Raw genomic sequence first — 18509 nt, 5'->3', positions numbered from 1 at the left:
TTCACTATAAAAGTATCAATTGAAGACATGAGATGATAAAGGTGCCATGTCCACTTTTTCAGATATTGAGTAATTGAAGTAAACGCGTTTTCACTTATATATTTTTTTTAATAAATTTTATAAAAATTACCAATATCTTATTAGATTAGAATCGTTTTGTACTTTTTTATATAATATTTTTTGTTTTTCTAGAATTTAAACTTTTTTAGTAATTTTAATTTTAATGGACATAGCACCTTAATCAACCAACATTTTATGCAGATGTTGGTATAAACTTGAGTAGAGAAAGGTGTTATGTCACCTATGTTGTATTTAAATTTAAAAAAATAATAATAAAAAAAACTATTAAATAATCTGGAAATTAAATTTTATTTGCAGATTAACAAAAGCAAAGTAAGATACATTAAAAATTTATAAACAAAAACACAGAAACATTTAAATTTAACATGAATTACGTTTTTTCTTAGGGTTTTTCAAACATTCTTCTAAAACAATATCATAATACCATTTATACTCTGCTGGAATAAACGTAAGTATATTGCAGATTTGAAATTTTTTCAGAAGTCAAACCACCGCATTTAGGTAACTTTTGTAAAACAACTTGATTACTTTGTACTATCAGTTTTCTTTTTTTTTGTAAGTCAACTTCCATAAATGGGGTAAACGGATCTAAACTAGTTTTGTAAAAGTATTTTCCAAAACAACTTACTCTAAGCCACTTCACTTTATCTCGAAAATTTATTTTTTGGTCAAGACTATTAGTGAGTCTTTTGTTTAAATGAAGTTTTGCAGGAAGAGTTTCAAAGCAATAAAAAAATGTTCCATGTTAAGGCATACACTTTGTTTGGTACTCGCAGATCTAATAATTTCCCGATATTGGTCTGGTATATAAATATTCTGATGTTTTCTAAGAACCTTTTCTATTCTTCCAAAGTCTCTGTCAGAGTCAAGGTAACTGTGACCAACTTCGGGAAATTTATGATCAATGATCTTAAATATTTTATTTAATATTAGGTATTGAAAAAGGTTAATAATGGAGAAGTTTTTGTTTTGTGATGCCCTTGCTTATGTGGTGAGGGCATTACCTGGCCAGATTTTAAGTCATTTTGAGCTTTAAAGACTTTTTTTCGTCCAATTCGGTATAAAGAGCAGAAAGCATCTTTACACACTAGTGTATTTTCTTTATCACACGTAATAAAATAGCTGTAAGCTTTCGTTTTTATATTTTTACGAGGGCGGTGACGATTAACTTCCTGCATCTTAATACTTTTAAAAATTAAAATATTTTTGGAATTTGTATCTATTTTCTTAGAATTTCTTCTCTGCTTGCAATACTAAACTTCTCAGTACCGTTTAGTCTACATTTTTCTTTACACAGTAAATCTCTTTTAATTGTTTTTTCTTCCATCACTTTACCAGTCTTTTGAGAAATATATTCTTTACCTTGTTGTCTTAACCTTGCAGCTTTATTTCTTTTCCAATTATCAGGTTTCCGGACTCTTTTTTTAGTTGTTTTTAAAACTGGTTTAACAATTTCTCTTCTACTTATTTCATCGGCAGTAACATGGAATTGCTGGTTATGTTCTTCTATACGTATTTCCCGAGGTATTTCCTCCTGCACTTCGTCAATCCTATCCGGGGTTTCCCTGCTGTTTGTCGGAACCTTAAAAATATCTTAGTTATTTATTAAATTTATACTTATTTCTAATTTCTATTTTTATTTCTTAATCTTAACTTTTTTTAGCTTTACCTTTTTAATTTCTTGGTTATCAGAAAACATTTTACGTTTGACTCGTCGAATAAGAAATATTTGAGTTATCAGAATCCTCTTCTGAATCTTTTTCACTGGAAGGGGAATATTCGCTGCCTGATGTAACACTTTCATCAGTACAATTATCCATATAGTCTAAAAATTTAATTTATGTACATAGGTAGGTATGTATGTAATAATAACTCAAGTAATGTATATTATATCTATATTTTTTTAAATAAAAAATTGAATTGCAGAGGGGGTAAATTGTTATTAAAAAGAGATGATTAATTAATAAAGGTAGTAAAAAAATTTTTAATATGCTTACCTGCTTTAGAGTTGACCTTCTTTTGAAGTGCTTGGCTGCTCCAAAATCACCGCATTGGTATTGACCTCTAGAGAAGTACAAAATACAGTTTCTATCTACAAAAAAATTCTCTATTCGGACTAACCTTTATTTGAAACACATATTTTCTTGTTTTTTACTAATTCTAACATTCTTTTACTTCTCGAACCCATGTTGAAAGATGTGATAAACAACAAACATATCCTTAAAATGTCACATGGCACCTACCATGTAAATAAAACTTTCCCACTATCTAGTGGATAAAGGTGATATGTCCTTAAATATGGACATAGCACCTTTATCTAATAAAAAAGGGTACTTAGTCATAGGACATAGTACCTTTATCAATTAAAATAATCCTTATTATTAACAATTTAAGAATCTTGAGTTATTCAGGGGTTGTATTACGACTTTAGGTAACCAAATATACAAATAAGTCATTTTTTGAAAAAAATGGACATAGCACCTTTATCAACTCATGTCTTCAATTCAAATGATCGGATCTCCTAGAGTAAGATTTTTAAATAATTTTTTAATGATACATAATGATGCTGGAAGAGCAAAAAAAATTAAAAGATAAAAATGACAACGAATACAAAAAGTTGCATAAGACTATACTAAAGGAGATAAAAAGAGCAAAGCATGGCTGACGGAGAAATGCATGAAAGTTGAAACACTACAACGGAAACATGACGATTTCTATATGCACAAAAAATTAAAGAGGTACAGAATACCAGAAAACAACGCAATACAGGCATAGTTGTAAACATTGAAGGCCAAATTTTGACTACCACTGAAGATAAATTACAAAGATGGAAAGAATATATTGCCATACTTTTTCTTTCCCAACCAAAGAAAAATAAATAAAAATATCCATCGGAATAAAATTTTAAGAAATCATTATAAACAAAAATGTATATATTAATTTAAGATAAGATTTAGTGTAGATAAGAATAGAAATTTGTTTGGCAAACGACCTTCTTCCGTTGCAAACAAAATTATCAAAAAACCTTTGTTTAGAATTAGAAAACATTTTACCTGTAAGTTAATCTTTTCATTGTTTGTATAGTCGAGTATTAAATGACCATATTTTAATCTTTTGAAATATGTATAAATGACGTATTGAAAAAAAACCAATTTTAAAGTAAGCTATTTAGTTTTCTCTGAAACCGAAATTAGGCTTATGGTAAACACAATTTAAGCTTTTTGATTGGACGGTCGTTTTTAAATGGGAATTTGGTGAGTCGACCAGGAGAGAGGAGAAGTTAGTCATATTTTGGTCATCGAAAGGAAACAGTCGTTTATCTCAAGATAGGGTGTGGTTCGTGAGTTTGGATACCGGCGTAACGAAAAGAAGTGAATAGTTTGAAGAAGGAGATAACAAGTGGATTAAAGGAGGTCCTTGTATCTACCGTGGGCATTTTCTAAAGTATATGTGAAAGTATTCTTACGGCATCAAGTTGACAAAAGGAGGTCCTGGTGTCATAAATAAGTAGCGGAGTTTGGAGAAGTGAATCAGGTGTTTTTTGTGTAGTCTGAAGGAGGTTTGCAGAGACGTAAAGAAGGAGCCGAGGTGCCAAAGAGGGGAGATCACATCTTTGAGGAGACTGGACTTTTCTGGGTATGTTCCAACATACAACTCAAGAAGAAAATAAACTGTAATTGTTTGTACAATTGAATTTTATATCTGTGAAGGATCGTTTCGACATCATGGTCATTATCGTTAAAATTTAAGAACTGAGGTTTTGTTAGGCTAATCAAAAGTTTAAAGTTTTGTGGTTTCTTTTTTCAAGTAAAGAAAATTTTAAGTAAAATTGGTTTTTCACGTAATATAAATATATGTAGCTTTATAATCTTATTATCATAATAATTTGATTTATTTTCTTGTATGCTGATTGATAAGATAACGACAGAATTTAATAATTGTTTTATTCGTTCATATAAAATAAAGAAACGTAAATCTTTGTAATATAATATATTTGTATTCTTATCCTTTTCTTCTCTCTCCCGATAAAAGACAACTAGAAAATCTTTTGAATCCATCGAATACAGGTAATATAAGGATTATTTTACTTTTGATAACAAATAAGTTATAATTCTTTTTTATTGGCTCAATAAACTAAGTTTGAACTCAAAATAAACAATCATAACAATATGCAAGAATTATTCGAAAATGCAGCACGAAGTCCGACTGAAATAAATAATCACTACGGCCCAAAAATAACAAACGAAGAAGTAACTATGGCCATTAAGCGGATTCTTCTTCTTCAAGTGCCATCTCCGCAGCGGAGGTCGGCAATCATCATAGCTATTCGGACTTTCGAGACGGCTGCTCTGAAAAGTTCATTTGATGTACATCCATACCACTCTCTCAGGTTGCGCAGCCATGACATTCTACGCCTCCCTATTCTTCTCTTTCCTTGGATCTTTCCCTGCATAATCAGTTGGAGCAAGGTGTAGTTCTCTCCACGTGTAATATGTTCGAGATATTATAATTTTCTTGTTTTTATTGTATTTAAAATTTCCATTTCTTTGTTCATCCTTTCCAGATCCTCTTTGTTTGTGACGTGTTCTGTCCATGATATTTTCAGAATTCTTCTGTACACCCACAGCTCGAATGATTCCAGTTTTTTCATTGATGTCGTATTCAAGGTCCATTAAGCGGATTAAAGATGGGAAATCACCAGAACCTGATGATGTGCATGGTGAAATTTTAAAACTATTAGAGGCATACCAAATTATAGCTCTTACGAAGTTATTCAACAATATCTACGAGAATGGTTACTTACCAAAAGACTGGCTACTATCAATATTCATTCCACTTCCTAAAAAAGCCAACGCTAGAAAATGTAAAGAAGATAGATTAATTAGTTTGATGAGGATCAATGGTTTTGACGAGAAGTCCCTATAAAAATGAATTAGAATTAGCTAAACAGCTACAGTTAGCGCAGGAACAGTTAAAACAAATAAAAATGAAATTGGGAATGGTTAAATCGAAATTGTTCAAGAAACTTGTAAGTACTCCAAAAATAAATCTAGAAGGTAAAACTAGTCTTAAAAGGAACAACGAAGCTGTTAAGAAAAACTTCTAAACGCTGCATCAAGTTCAAATTAATCTGACGTTGTTGTAGAGATGTGTGTTGATGAGTAGTTCTATTCAATTTGCGAGGAAAAAAGAACTGAAGACATCCAGTGCAGCAAATGCCGTTCATGGAACCAAATGATTTGAATGTAAATAAAAATATTATGTACGTTCAAACTGAATACTATACACTGATCCCTCTATATATGTTACTAAGGATACAATTAAGGAAACCCATGGTACAATAAAGGCAACTAGTTTTCTAAATTGTACCACTTGCAACCTACAAGGAAAACATACTTTTTTAACAGTAAAATCAATTATATCAAGTTGCAAAAATTATCATGTGTGTGTAAATGTTTATTATTTACCCTAATACATCGTTCAGTTAAATATCACGAATATTATTCAAATTAAAATTCGAAATATGTTAAGTGGTACAACATTGGCAACTCTCTACTAATATATTTAATACCAGCAAAATATTTAATGATTCAAAAATTATTGAACCATGTAATAAATTATTTTTACCTTCAGTAAAAGTATTTTGAAAACAATAAACCAAATTTCAATAACAAATATTTGTTTTCGATCGTCGATCTCAAAATTTACACAGAAATTTTTGAGTAACGTAAGTCGTAACCTGCAAGATCTATTAACTTAGTTTTCAGAACAGATTTATCATCCATTTACGATATTAGAATTTGTTTTCCTCGAATTCTTCGTTTTACGAGAATCTACTTTAAAAACACCATGCCGAGCAAAATAAAAGTAGAAAACTAAGGTAGAGAGTATCCGGATATAGAATATAAAATTTTTGCTTCCTTAGAAACCGGCAGTCGCTGTACAACATGAATATTTACAACCTTCAAATACTTACACGGCCAAAGTGGGATTTATATTTTATGCTCATATTGCTAATATTTAATTTTTATGATTTTGAAACCGAGGAAACACCTGCAATACCATTTTCTTTTCTAGATTTTACAATATTATGGTTTTCTTTTTTACGACAGAGTCAGAGACGTAACAAAAACTTTAAAACTTTAAAAATATGAGTAAATTCGTTCTGTTAATGTGTCCATACTAGACACAGACATCAGATGGTTGACTTTTTACTGGCCCTTCAATATAAAACAAATAAAGTAGGTTTATTCAGTCTCATTGATCACATAGGGTAAGGTATCCTAATTTGGACCACTTTTCAAACATCTATTGTATAACTGAAATAGTATTTAGGGAAGTTGATGCTGCTCTCTTTGTTCGTTCTGCCAATGGCATATTATCTTCTTCAGAAGAGGATGCTTCCTGTTAGGATTCATGGTTAGAGTTTGATGCCCGGTCAAACATATTTAAAGCTGCAAAATTAGTTTCTTTAAAAACATTTTCATCTATAGGCCAAATGTCACTAGCACGAAAGCGTTTTGAGCAATTATCACTGTTACAGCAAGCCCATAAGCCTCTCCAATTATCCCGGAAACCTGAAACATTGATACAGTTCAGTAGATATTGCGGCACTTGGCGCTGGGAAAATTTTACCGACCGTGGGAAAAAGCGGCATCCTTTGATGTTTGCACCTGCTCAGGTGTTCGGGTGACATCACGCTTACTGACAAGTCGAATCATTTTTTCTTTTCCTTTCTTTCCTCTTCTTCTTTTTCTTTCGCTAATCTGTTCATCTCATGTTACCTTCTTCTATTCACTAATTGAACGTTCACTGCTTGACAGGGGAACTCAATATTTTATACACTGTTACATATAAGCTTTCGTTCTTTCGTCTAGTGCTCGACACATATTTTTCGCCCAGTACTCTACATAGGTCTACGATTCTTTCCTCCAGTGCTATACATAGGTCTACGATTGTTTCCTCCAATGCTTTATACAGGTCTTCTTTTTTTGTCCACGGCTAGACACAGATCTTGTCGCAAATCATCAAAGTGGTGCCCCACTGCCCAAATTAGATAACCAATATTTTCTTCTTTTCGTCCGTTGTCTACTTTTATATTTAGATGCTGATATATACAAGGTAAGGTGAGAAAACACAATTCATGTTACAGTGATAGTGGGGATATGATCACAGACGGTTCTTCGATAACCATCAGACAACAATTCCCCGTTGCATATTAAAACATACAGAGAACACTTTACGTACTCAACTCAATAAGTGACAGCCCGGTTTGTAAGCGAGTCTGACAGACACCCTAAGTTTACAGTACTACTCCCACAATGTGGTACCTGGCGTGTTTCTGTGCGGCAAAAGTGGACCATCCGTTTATACTATAAAGGGGCCACCAAATATTCAACGTTGAAATGTGATATAATGTATCAATATGATCAATTATTAAAGAATAGTGACCAAAACTCTTGCGAGTTGCATACTATATTTTATCTACGATCATAAGTTAATTATTTTAAAAAATCCAGAGTATATAATATACAGAAGAAATTTAAAAGGACAGTTTGAACAAAAATTCAGTCTTATCAGCAGTCAGTACGGAGAAGGTGCTACTGACAGAAAATGATATTAAAATGGTAGGTAAGCGAAGGAATGAAATTGAGTGAATATATTATGAAAAAAAAAAACATATATTGAAGGCAAACGTAACCAATTCGGTTCGAACAAATTTTGTTCTTAACAGCATCCACCGCTAGTCGGTACGGTTACACGACCGCCGGAAGAGGTTTTGTTAGTATGGGACAAACAGTCAGTATGAAAGCGAAATGATTGTCTTTTTTCCATCACACACTTAAATAAACATTTTTATTGATTTTATTAGAAGATACTTAAACTGAAAACTAAACTCCTGTTGGGTAACTGGCCATTAAAAACATACTTAAAAATTAACTCAGGAAAGCAGACCATTAAGATTTGTCGATCGATTTTCTTATTATTATTTTAGGTGACAACACGAACACTAGATCCTAATTTAATAAGATCGGTTCATAATTCGCCAATGGTCCATATCACATATCTTTGTGAATATTAAGTTTCAGTAGATGTTTTTTACGATCTAATGCTAGACAACTTTGTTACATTTTATTAAAAAGATGGCAACATGAACACTAAATCCTAATTGAATAAGATCGGTTCCTAATTTGCCAGTGGTCCACATCAGATATCTTTGTGAATAATATGTTTTAGTAGACGTCTTTTTACAATCTGAGGCTAGACAACTTTTTTTTACAATTTAGTAAAAAAGTGGCAGCACGAACACTAGATCCTAATTTAATAAGTTCGGTTCATAATTCGCCAGTGGTCCATATCAGATATCTTTTGTGAATAATATGTTTTAGTAGACGTCTTTTTACAATATGAGGCTAGACAACTTTTTTTTACAATTCAGTAAAAAAGTGGCAGCACGAACACTAGATCCTAATTTAATAAGATCGGTTCATAATTCGCCAGTGGTCCATATCAGATATCTTTGTGAATAATATGTTTTAGTAGACGTCTTTTTACAATTTGAGGCTAGACAACTTTTTGTTACATTTTATTAAAAAAAGTGACAACACGAGCACTAGATCCTAATTTAATAAGATCGGTTCATAATTCACCAGTAATCCATATCAGATATCTTTTGTGAATAATATGTTTCAGTAGACGTCTTTTACGATCTGATGCTAGACAACTTTTTTTACATTTTTATCAGATAAAAACGTAACAACTCGAACACTAGATCCTAATTTAATAAGATCGGTTGATAATTCGCCAATGGTCCATATCAGATATCTTTGTGAATAATATGTTTCAGTAGACATCTTTTACGATCTAATGCTAGACAACTCTTTGTTACGTTTTTATCAGAAAAATATGGCAACACGAACACTAGATCCTAATTTAATAAGATCGGTTCATAATTCGCCAATGGTCCATATCAGATATCTTTGTGAATAATATGTTTCAGTAGACGTCTTTACGATCTGATGCTAGACATATTTTTGTTACATTTTTATTAGAAAAAGGTGGCAACAGGAACACTTGATCTTAATTTATTAAGATCAGTTCATAATTCACCAGTAGTCGCTAACGGATATCTTTTGGTAGTCTTAACATCTTCTAAAACTTAGAACAAATTTTATGATATTTAACCCTAATATGCTATACATCGTTTTAAGATCTTTAAATTAATCAGTAACTCATAACAGATACCTGGTAACGTTGTTTTACTATAAAAATTTTAAAAGCCAACTACAATATGTGATAGAAAAACAGACAACCAAATAGACGCTGGATAATAGAGAACGGAAAACTAATTTATGAAAAATTCTTAAAAGACACATTTAATACTAATATAAAATATGTACATATAACTAAATAATAAAAAGCCGTGTATTAAAACTACAATAATCAATAATATTAACATTATAAATAAATTTATACATATTTTTAAATTTTCATTTTCTTATAACCAAAAGGAACGGAACTAAAATCTTCTAAAAATTTTCTTTTTGTAGAATGTGGTCGATAATTTTTATGGATTTCCTGTGTTATGACTTGATGTTCTGTTGTTCGTCTAACTTGTTTACTTATGATTTTAATACCTTCCGACTTTACAAGTACCATCTTTTTAATAGTATCAAAATTAATTAATTGCGAGTTTAAATAATTAAGGGAAATTCCCTTAACTTTGCAACAAAATTTTTCGTCACCATTAGGAAGTATGTATTTATAAGCATAATTTTTGGGGCCTCCAGAAACGAACTCCGAAATATGACCACCACTTAGCTCATCAGTTAAATCACCAATACAGTCACCGGTAGGAAGATCAGGCAGACCGTCTCTGGAAATGTACACAATTGAATCGGTATCATAATATAAAGTACGCTCGCCCACCATGTCTAAATAGGAATACAGTTTGAGGCGGGCTAGAGCCGTAACGTATGAGGCCAGAACGACGTTTACAGTGGAAGACATTGAAAATGCTTCTTCCACATACTCCCACGTAACAACCAGTGTTTCCTCGTTTACAGGAACCACAGTATTTACATAGATCGAGGGATTACTCATCATAGCAAAGAATTCTTTAGGATTGTTTACAATAGAAGTTTTGGGAAGATTTTCTCGCTGTGCAAATTTACCCCAGAACGAATTAAGCATTAATTTAGCTAACGATCTAAGGCCAGGATTCGCCGTTATTTCGGTAAACTCTAACCGAACGTCTTCTATCTGGAGAAACTGTTCGATGTATCGGTTTTTTTCTTCGGCTGTTACACAACCACGGGGCCATCCTGAAGCTTGCTGCTTGATTTTGATGAATTTATTCATCATGTCGGAAAAGAGACCATTTTGATGTTTTGACAATTCACGGGTTTCGTACGACCAGATTTCGTAGGTCTCAACTATTTTGTAACCCTTTTCCAAAGCTTTTACAACTTCTTCAATTACCCATGTTCCTGTAAGTGACTTCTGTTCGTCGGAATGCTGACATTCTCCTTGCATAAAGTCCTCGCTGCATTTACGACAAAGAACAAACATGCATTTATTGTTTATTTTTGCGGGTAGAACAGGATGATAAAGGTTTGAGGGAGGAAGTACTTTACACTTAATTAAACCAGATACTCGTGATAAATCTATATGCCGGCATTCATCTCCTACAAAAATTTTAGGATGACCTAGAGGAAATTTTCCACGCTTACATACCCAAGGGTATAGGGAACAAACATCGACATATTTAATCTTTTCATTTTCTTGAGCCTTATAATACTCCACGGTGTTACCAGTACGACCACCATACAAAGCATCCCTAGCATTTATAGGTTGAGTTCTCATTAAGGGGTGATCCTCAGTAAATGATTTTATCTCAGGCGTCATAGTTTTTCTGAAGGCACACTCCCAGATTTCAACGACTTCATATCCCAGAGATTTTAGATATTGATTTTTGGCAGCAGTTCTGTCATAACGATTTTCCATGCAGTGTGAAGGATCGTCATGAAGAGGAGCCAATCTGTTTTCGGGATAACATTGGGGACAACCATGATAGTAACAACCCTGAAATTCAAACACGATATTTTCGTAAAGACCATCCACTTTACAAGTATTAATAACAGCCTCAAATCCTCGTGCAGCATGCTGTATTTTAATATTACGCTGTTTCTCTTCCCAAAGTAGCCACTGCAGAGCTATTTTTGACTGATTATCTTTAAAACGATAACCACCTTTAGGAATAAGACCTATTGTGTCAGATTGTAGAAAATTTCGCCTAAATACTTTACTACAAGTCGAGGCTACGGTAGTAGCTTCCATAAAAGGACAGACATTTGACGTATTCAATAATTGTTTCCTAAATGTAAGACAAGCCTGTGTTAATATCATGACATCGGAAATACAATAGTCAACGATCTCTTTCTGAAAATCAAAAACATAACCGTTAGCAACTTTAGCAGTATGCCAATTTATTAACTTATCACGTGCATCCTTCTTCAAATTATCGATATCATAGAATTTTAGAGAAGGTATAGGTCCGAGATAAGATTGATTTTCCCCTTTATTAAACAAATGTGGGAAATAGCCCTTTTTTAACTCTGTTAAACCAAAAGCTTTTGGTAAAGCTGACAAGGCCATAGGAAAATAATTAAGACTGTCGAGAAAACGGACATTCCCAACACTCATCGAAACTAACTTCGTACCCCGCATGATAAGATCAGGGGTTAAATCGGTCTTTGTGAGGATGTAATTCAACACGAACTGATTATCGAAACCCCCTCCGTTATGTGCCAAAACGACAACATTCTTAAATTTTTTCCTAATTTGAAAAACATATTCAATAAAAATAGAAATAACATTTTCGTTTAAAACATTTAGACGAAAACCGCATGTTTGACAAAACTGTAATTTTTCTTCCTGAAGACAATTGTAACATCGCTGACTAAATACACAGAGATTTGGTTCTTGAAGAAGTGAACCATCTAGCAATATTTTTTCCTGACGAGTCTCAAGATCATAAAAAATGAACAAAAAATCTTTTGAGGGAGGTTTACCAGAATCAGGCTGCATGTAACAAAGATGATCTGATGGGTAATTTTTACCACAAGTTTTACAGAAGATCTCCCCACAGATATGACTTTTAGTGTAGATTTTGTAACATTGCTTACACCTTTTAATTTTGTCACATATGTCGTTAATGTGAACGTTGAAACATACCTCACCATAAAAGTCCCGGCCGCATTTATCGCAGGGAACTTTAACAGCTTCTTTGGAACAAGCTGGTGAACGACGACATGCAAAGCACGTATCAACGCAGCTGTGTCCGTCTTTATGGTCGTAGGGTTGATAACATTTATCACAGAAATACGTACTGATAAACGCACTGGTCAGTGACCGAATTACATTAAAATGACCTTTATGAAAGAGAAGGTTTAATTTTGGTCCGTAAGTGTGCCCCTCATAAATGACATCACGTCCCTTAGTTCCATATCTATAGACCACAATCTTATAGTCTGTTAGATATGCCTGAAACTGTTGCAACTCAGGAATTCCAGCTCCCTCACTAGGAATAACAACACCAGACCTATCTATTAACTGCAATGCTCTTTCCCGTTGTATTTTCCCTCTATCGCGACATATTTTTGTAAGTTCAGGGTCTTTGTCAACGTAAGCTTTGGCTACAACCAAAGCGTATGCAAGACATAGGTTATCGTTGTTTTTAATAACAACAATTCCTCGCCGTTTAGAACACTCCTCTTTAAATGAATTGTACTTACGACCTCTACCCTTTCCAGTAGGCATTTTTACGGTAGTAATACCAAGACAAAACGTTTCGGTGTTTAAACCGGTGCTGTTGCTCTGATATATGGAACTTATGTGGTTCCATATATCGTCAACTGTCACCTCTGAGGCTGGTTTTAACCTCATCCATCCCTGACCTCTAACGAAATCCTTGGAGCAAAAAGTGAAACCGACCTGATCATGTGGCAAAATATTTACAGTACCCTTTCGAACAATATCCTCGATGGCCTTTTAATCCAACTTACGGGTTCCTCACCTGGCGGTACATCCTTAATTTTAAATTCCAGAGTTCGTCCCTGGACACCAAATTTACGGATTTTCGTGGTTTGATCTCTGACAATTAAAAACTTTTCCATTTTACGTATAATAAACTTATAAATTATTGTAAAATCAAAAAAATCAAAAAGTCAAATTTTTCAAAAAAAAATTATTATACTCACCAAAGTACGCCTGAACACTAGAAATATCTGGAACAGACTAAATAAAATACTTTAACGTAGGGTATAAGGTAGACTTCTAGCTCGACGGAAAACTGAACGATAATTCCAAAGGCCCCAAAAAGGTTTAGATTTATGTAAAAATGTGTAAGAATCAATCTAAAAGAGTAGATCTGTTTAAATTTATAAATTTGGTTACACCTTAAAAGTGGGTAACAGTGCTACACAAAACCAAACATGAAAGTAGTGGAATAAGCGTTGTATTAATAAAAAAAAAACTATACCTCACTTGATCGTTTATTGTAGCGGCCACAATGCCTAAACCGTGCGATTGAAGAACGGCGTGAGATTGTCAGGATGTACTGCAGAAGTTAAAAACATGTGTGAAGTATGCAATATACCTAAGGCATATGAAGTAAAAAGCACATCAAAAAAAAAAAATTGTAAAGATATTAAATATTATGGACTTAATATAAATGTCATATGCTATAAATATCACAAAAAAAATTATGAGCCGAGAAAGAAGCCATTTATAACATGTTGCTAAAAGCTTTGAAAAAGGTTCAAAGTTCAAACTTTCCCGAATTATGTAATTTTAAATAATTCGTTAACAATTTATAATAAAAATACTAAAAAGTAACCTTTTGTAAAATATATGTAAGCATCAACACAGAACCCGGCACTAATAACATTAGGTCAAAATCGGGGTAAATGGATACCGTTTACCACTAAATTCTGGTCTATTAGTTATAAGGCATTTAAGAAATAGCAGTATCAATACGACAAAACTTGGTCCAGTATGAAATTTATGGTAAAATTACGGGGCGGTTTGTATTTATAAACAATTTAAAAAATTTAAGAGAAGGTGCATGTAAGAAGGAAAAGAGCTTTCCCAAAAAGTTTATTTATAGTGATTGTTAGAATTAATTCGGAAGTTTTAATTTGGTATCTTTTCTACTTAGAATTTATTTATTGGGAACAATTATTTACACAAGTAACACATCTCGAGAAAATTTATAAATGGACACTTTCGATAACCCTTTAAAATATATATTTACACAAGAATTTTCGCATTTAATATTTTGCGGTTAGTAGTGTATATTTCAATAGATATAAAGAACAAAAACGTTTATTAACATGTATAACAAAGTTGTAAAAGCACAGTAAAAAAATTGTCAAACTTTTCCGAAATAAAAGAAAAATTAATAAAAGTATAGTATTTCTTGAAGATATATTTAAAAGATTCGTAGCTTACTTGAAAAATGTTAAGATTTTTCACTAATATTTTCTCTTTTTAAATTTGTTTATCTATACATACCAATAAAAAACTGCATATATTTTAAAAACTATAACGATTTACCTTATGAACTCCCTAATAACTGTTAAGTAACCACATATACAATAAAATATATTTTTTAAACCTACAAAACAAGCAAATTTTCATGTGTGATATCATACAGCAAAATTAAAATACATTTACCGATTTACAAGAAATTAATCAACAGTTTGAATTTTTAAATTAAATCTTATTTGTGTAACCTGCCTTCATCAATTTGACACATTTGTAAAGAAATCACTATAAGGTAAAAAGTAAATGGCCTATAAATCAAATATATACACTTTGTAATACCTGTGACAAGATTTTCTCATCTCTGAGGTAAAACAGTTAAGTAGCATACGCGCCTAATTTAATTACGAATATTTATAAAAATCACGTTTTAATACAGTTAAACTAAATATATTTAACTGTCTCTGAATAACTTATTATTTTGTGACATGCATGGCCCTAACAACCCTATTATGCAATTTCGAAAGGGTTAAGACAGCTTTTTTTCTCTGATCGTATTTATTAATTTTCTCGATTGAACGGTAACGTAGAAAAACTATAAAAATATATCCCTTTCTTTCTAACTCCTTTGTATACGTACAACTACTTTAAAGATTTTTCAAATATAAAAACCATCTTAGTCAAAAAAATTAAAAGCAATATTTTTTAATTATGTTTTAACAGAACGAAAAATTTTAAATATTAAAAAAAAAATTTCGTTCATTTTAATTAATTCGGTAGTACTAATATAGAATACCAAATAACGAGTAAACTATAATAGGTATTTAAATATAAAACCCAAGACCAATTTCAAGAAATTCCTATATAATTTTAAAATGTTCATTTCCAAGATCCATTTATAGCATGGTTAGAACTAATTAAAAATGTATAATTTAATATTATCTTGAATTTAATGGTTAGTTAGGTATTAGGAATAGAAATAGGTACCTATGGGCGATAATTGAGAGATTTATTAATAAAGCTAAACTTTTGGGAACTCCACTACGTATGACCTTTTTAGAAGATTTGGTTACAAAAGAATTTACACTATTTTTATAGTCATTAATTTATATATATATATATATATATATATATATATATATATAAATAAAAGTATCTTAACTTATTTGAAGAAATTGATGGATGTATTAGTACTTTTCAAAAGTTGTAACTGCAAAGTTAAAATTTGGCCAAATTACCGAAATAAAAGAAAAATGTTGAAAGTATATAATTTTATGAAGATATACTGAAAAGATTCAAATCTTACTTAAAAGTGTAAGATAATATTTTTCTTTGTTTTATAGTTTATTAAAATTTATTAACCTTTACATACCAATAAAACAAACGGCATATTCAAAAAAACTATAACAAAGATTTACCTTAACGCACTCACTAACAATTATTACCAAGCAGCCACAAATAAAATAAAGATATTTTAAGTAAACAAAAAAAAATAAGAACAGTTATCACCGTCAACGCGTTAATTATTTCTACAAAACCAATTATTATTCGAAGTAAAATATCATTTAGCTTACCTTTAATAAAAAATTCACTAAATCACTAGGTTTGTAACTTTACCACAAAATACTAATTTGAACTCATACCAAATATCGACTATTGTTTTATATATAGGTTAAGAATACAACTTGTTATGACAAGAAAACTGGGGTGAATGTATTCAAACGCATGTGCTCCTCAAAATGCGGGATACAAAAGTATTAGTATCCATGCCATTGACCTCCTCCTCATTTTGCCCATACACACTACTTTTGCATCTCGCATTTTAAGGAGCAGGTGCGTTTTAATACATTCACCCCACTTTTCTTGTCATAACAAGTTGTATTCTTAACCTATATATAAAATAATAGTCGATATTTGGTATGAGTTCAAATTAGTATTTTGTGGTAAAGTAACAAACCTAGTGATTTAGTGAATTTTTTATTAAAGGTAAGCTAAATGATATTTTACTTCGAATAATAATTGGTTTTCTAGAAATAATTAACGCGTTGACGGTGATAAGTGTTCTTATTTTTTTTTGTTTACTTAAAATATCTTTATTTTATTTGTGGCTGCTTGGTAATAATTGTTAGTGAGTGCGTTAAGGTAAATCTTTGTTATAGTTTTTTTGAATATGCCGTTTGTTTTATTGGTATGTAAAGGTTAATGAATTTTAATAAACTATAAAACAAAGAAAAATATTATCTTACACTTTTAAGTAAGATTTGAATCTTTTCAGTATATCTTCATAAAATTATATACTTTCAACATTTTTCTTTTATTTCGGTAATTTGGCCAAATTTTAACTTTGCAGTTACAACTTTTGAAAAGTACTAATACATCCATCAATTTCTTCAAATAAGTTAAGATACTTTTATTTATATATATATATATATATATATATATATATATATATATATATATATATAAATTAATGACTATAAAAATAGTGTAAATTCTTTTGTAACCAAATCTTCTAAAAAGGTCATACGTAGTGGAGTTCCCAAAAGTTTAGCTTTATTAATAAATCTCTCAATTATCGCCCATAGGTACCTATTTCTATTCCTAATACCTAACTAACCATTAAATTCAAGATAATATTAAATTATACATTTTTAATTAGTTCTAACCATGCTATAAATGGATCTTGGAAATGAACATTTTAAAATTATATAGGAATTTCTTGAAATTGGTCTTGGGTTTTATATTTAAATACCTATTATAGTTTACTCGTTATTTGGTATTCTATATTAGTACTACCGAATTAATTAAAATGAACGAAATTTTTTTTTTTAATATTTAAAATTTTTCGTTCTGTTAAAACATAATTAAAAAATATTGCTTTTAATTTTTTGACTAAGATGGTTTTTATATTTGAAAAATCTTTAAAGTAGTTGTACGTATACAAAGGAGTTAGAAAGAAAGGGATATATTTTTATAGTTTTTCTACGTTACCGTTCAATCGAGAAAATTAATAAATACGATCAGAGAAAAAAAGCTGTCTTAACCCTTTCGAAATTGCATAATAGGGTTGTTAGGGCCATGCATGTCACAAAATAATAAGTTATTCAGAGACAGTTAAATATATTTAGTTTAACTGTATTAAAACGTGATTTTTATAAATATTCGTAATTAAATTAGGCGTTTATGCTACTTAACTGTTTTACCTCAGAGATGAGAAAATCTTGTCACAGGTATTACAAAGTGTATATATTTGATTTATAGGCCATTTACTTTTTACCTTATAGTGATTTCTTTACAAATGTGTCAAATTGATGAAGGCAGGTTACACAAATAAGATTTAATTTAAAAATTCAAACTGTTGATTAATTTCTTGTAAATCGGTAAATGTATTTTAATTTTGCTGTATGATATCACACATGAAAATTTGCTTGTTTTGTAGGTTTAAAAAATATATTTTATTGTATATGTGGTTACTTAACAGTTATTAGGGAGTTCATAAGGTAAATCGTTATAGTTTTTAAAATATATGCAGTTTTTTATTGGTATGTATAGATAAACAAATTTAAAAAGAGAAAATATTAGTGAAAAATCTTAACATTTTTCAAGTAAGCTACGAATCTTTTAAATATATCTTCAAGAAATACTATACTTTTATTAATTTTTCTTTTATTTCGGAAAAGTTTGACAATTTTTTTACTGTGCTTTTACAACTTTGTTATACATGTTAATAAACGTTTTTGTTCTTTATATCTATTGAAATATACACTACTAACCGCAAAATATTAAATGCGAAAATTCTTGTGTAAATATATATTTTAAAGGGTTATCGAAAGTGTCCATTTATAAATTTTCTCGAGATGTGTTACTTGTGTAAATAATTG

At 30.8% G+C, this 18509-nt stretch overlaps 2 protein-coding genes across 6 annotated transcripts in view; both read right to left on the bottom strand.

The window, feature by feature from the left end:
• Schip1 (Schwannomin interacting protein 1) overlaps positions 1–18509 on the bottom strand; it is an 879380-nt gene that overhangs the window by 193013 nt on the left and 667858 nt on the right. The window lies entirely within an intron of this gene.
• On the bottom strand, positions 1301–13259 carry LOC140443438 (uncharacterized). Its single transcript, XM_072534692.1, has 4 exons — positions 13149–13259; positions 9881–13077; positions 2079–2145; positions 1301–1663 (listed from the first exon to the last, which is right to left on the bottom strand). The coding sequence occupies exons 1-4, from the start codon at positions 13257–13259 to the stop codon at positions 1301–1303; spliced, it is 3738 nt and encodes a 1245-aa protein (XP_072390793.1).

This window comes from Diabrotica undecimpunctata, chromosome 6 (assembly GCF_040954645.1).
Source record: "Diabrotica undecimpunctata isolate CICGRU chromosome 6, icDiaUnde3, whole genome shotgun sequence".
Classification (NCBI taxonomy): domain Eukaryota; kingdom Metazoa; phylum Arthropoda; class Insecta; order Coleoptera; family Chrysomelidae; genus Diabrotica; species Diabrotica undecimpunctata.
Note: the sequence above shows the minus strand (reverse complement) of the source record. Positions and strands in the feature narration are given on the sequence as shown.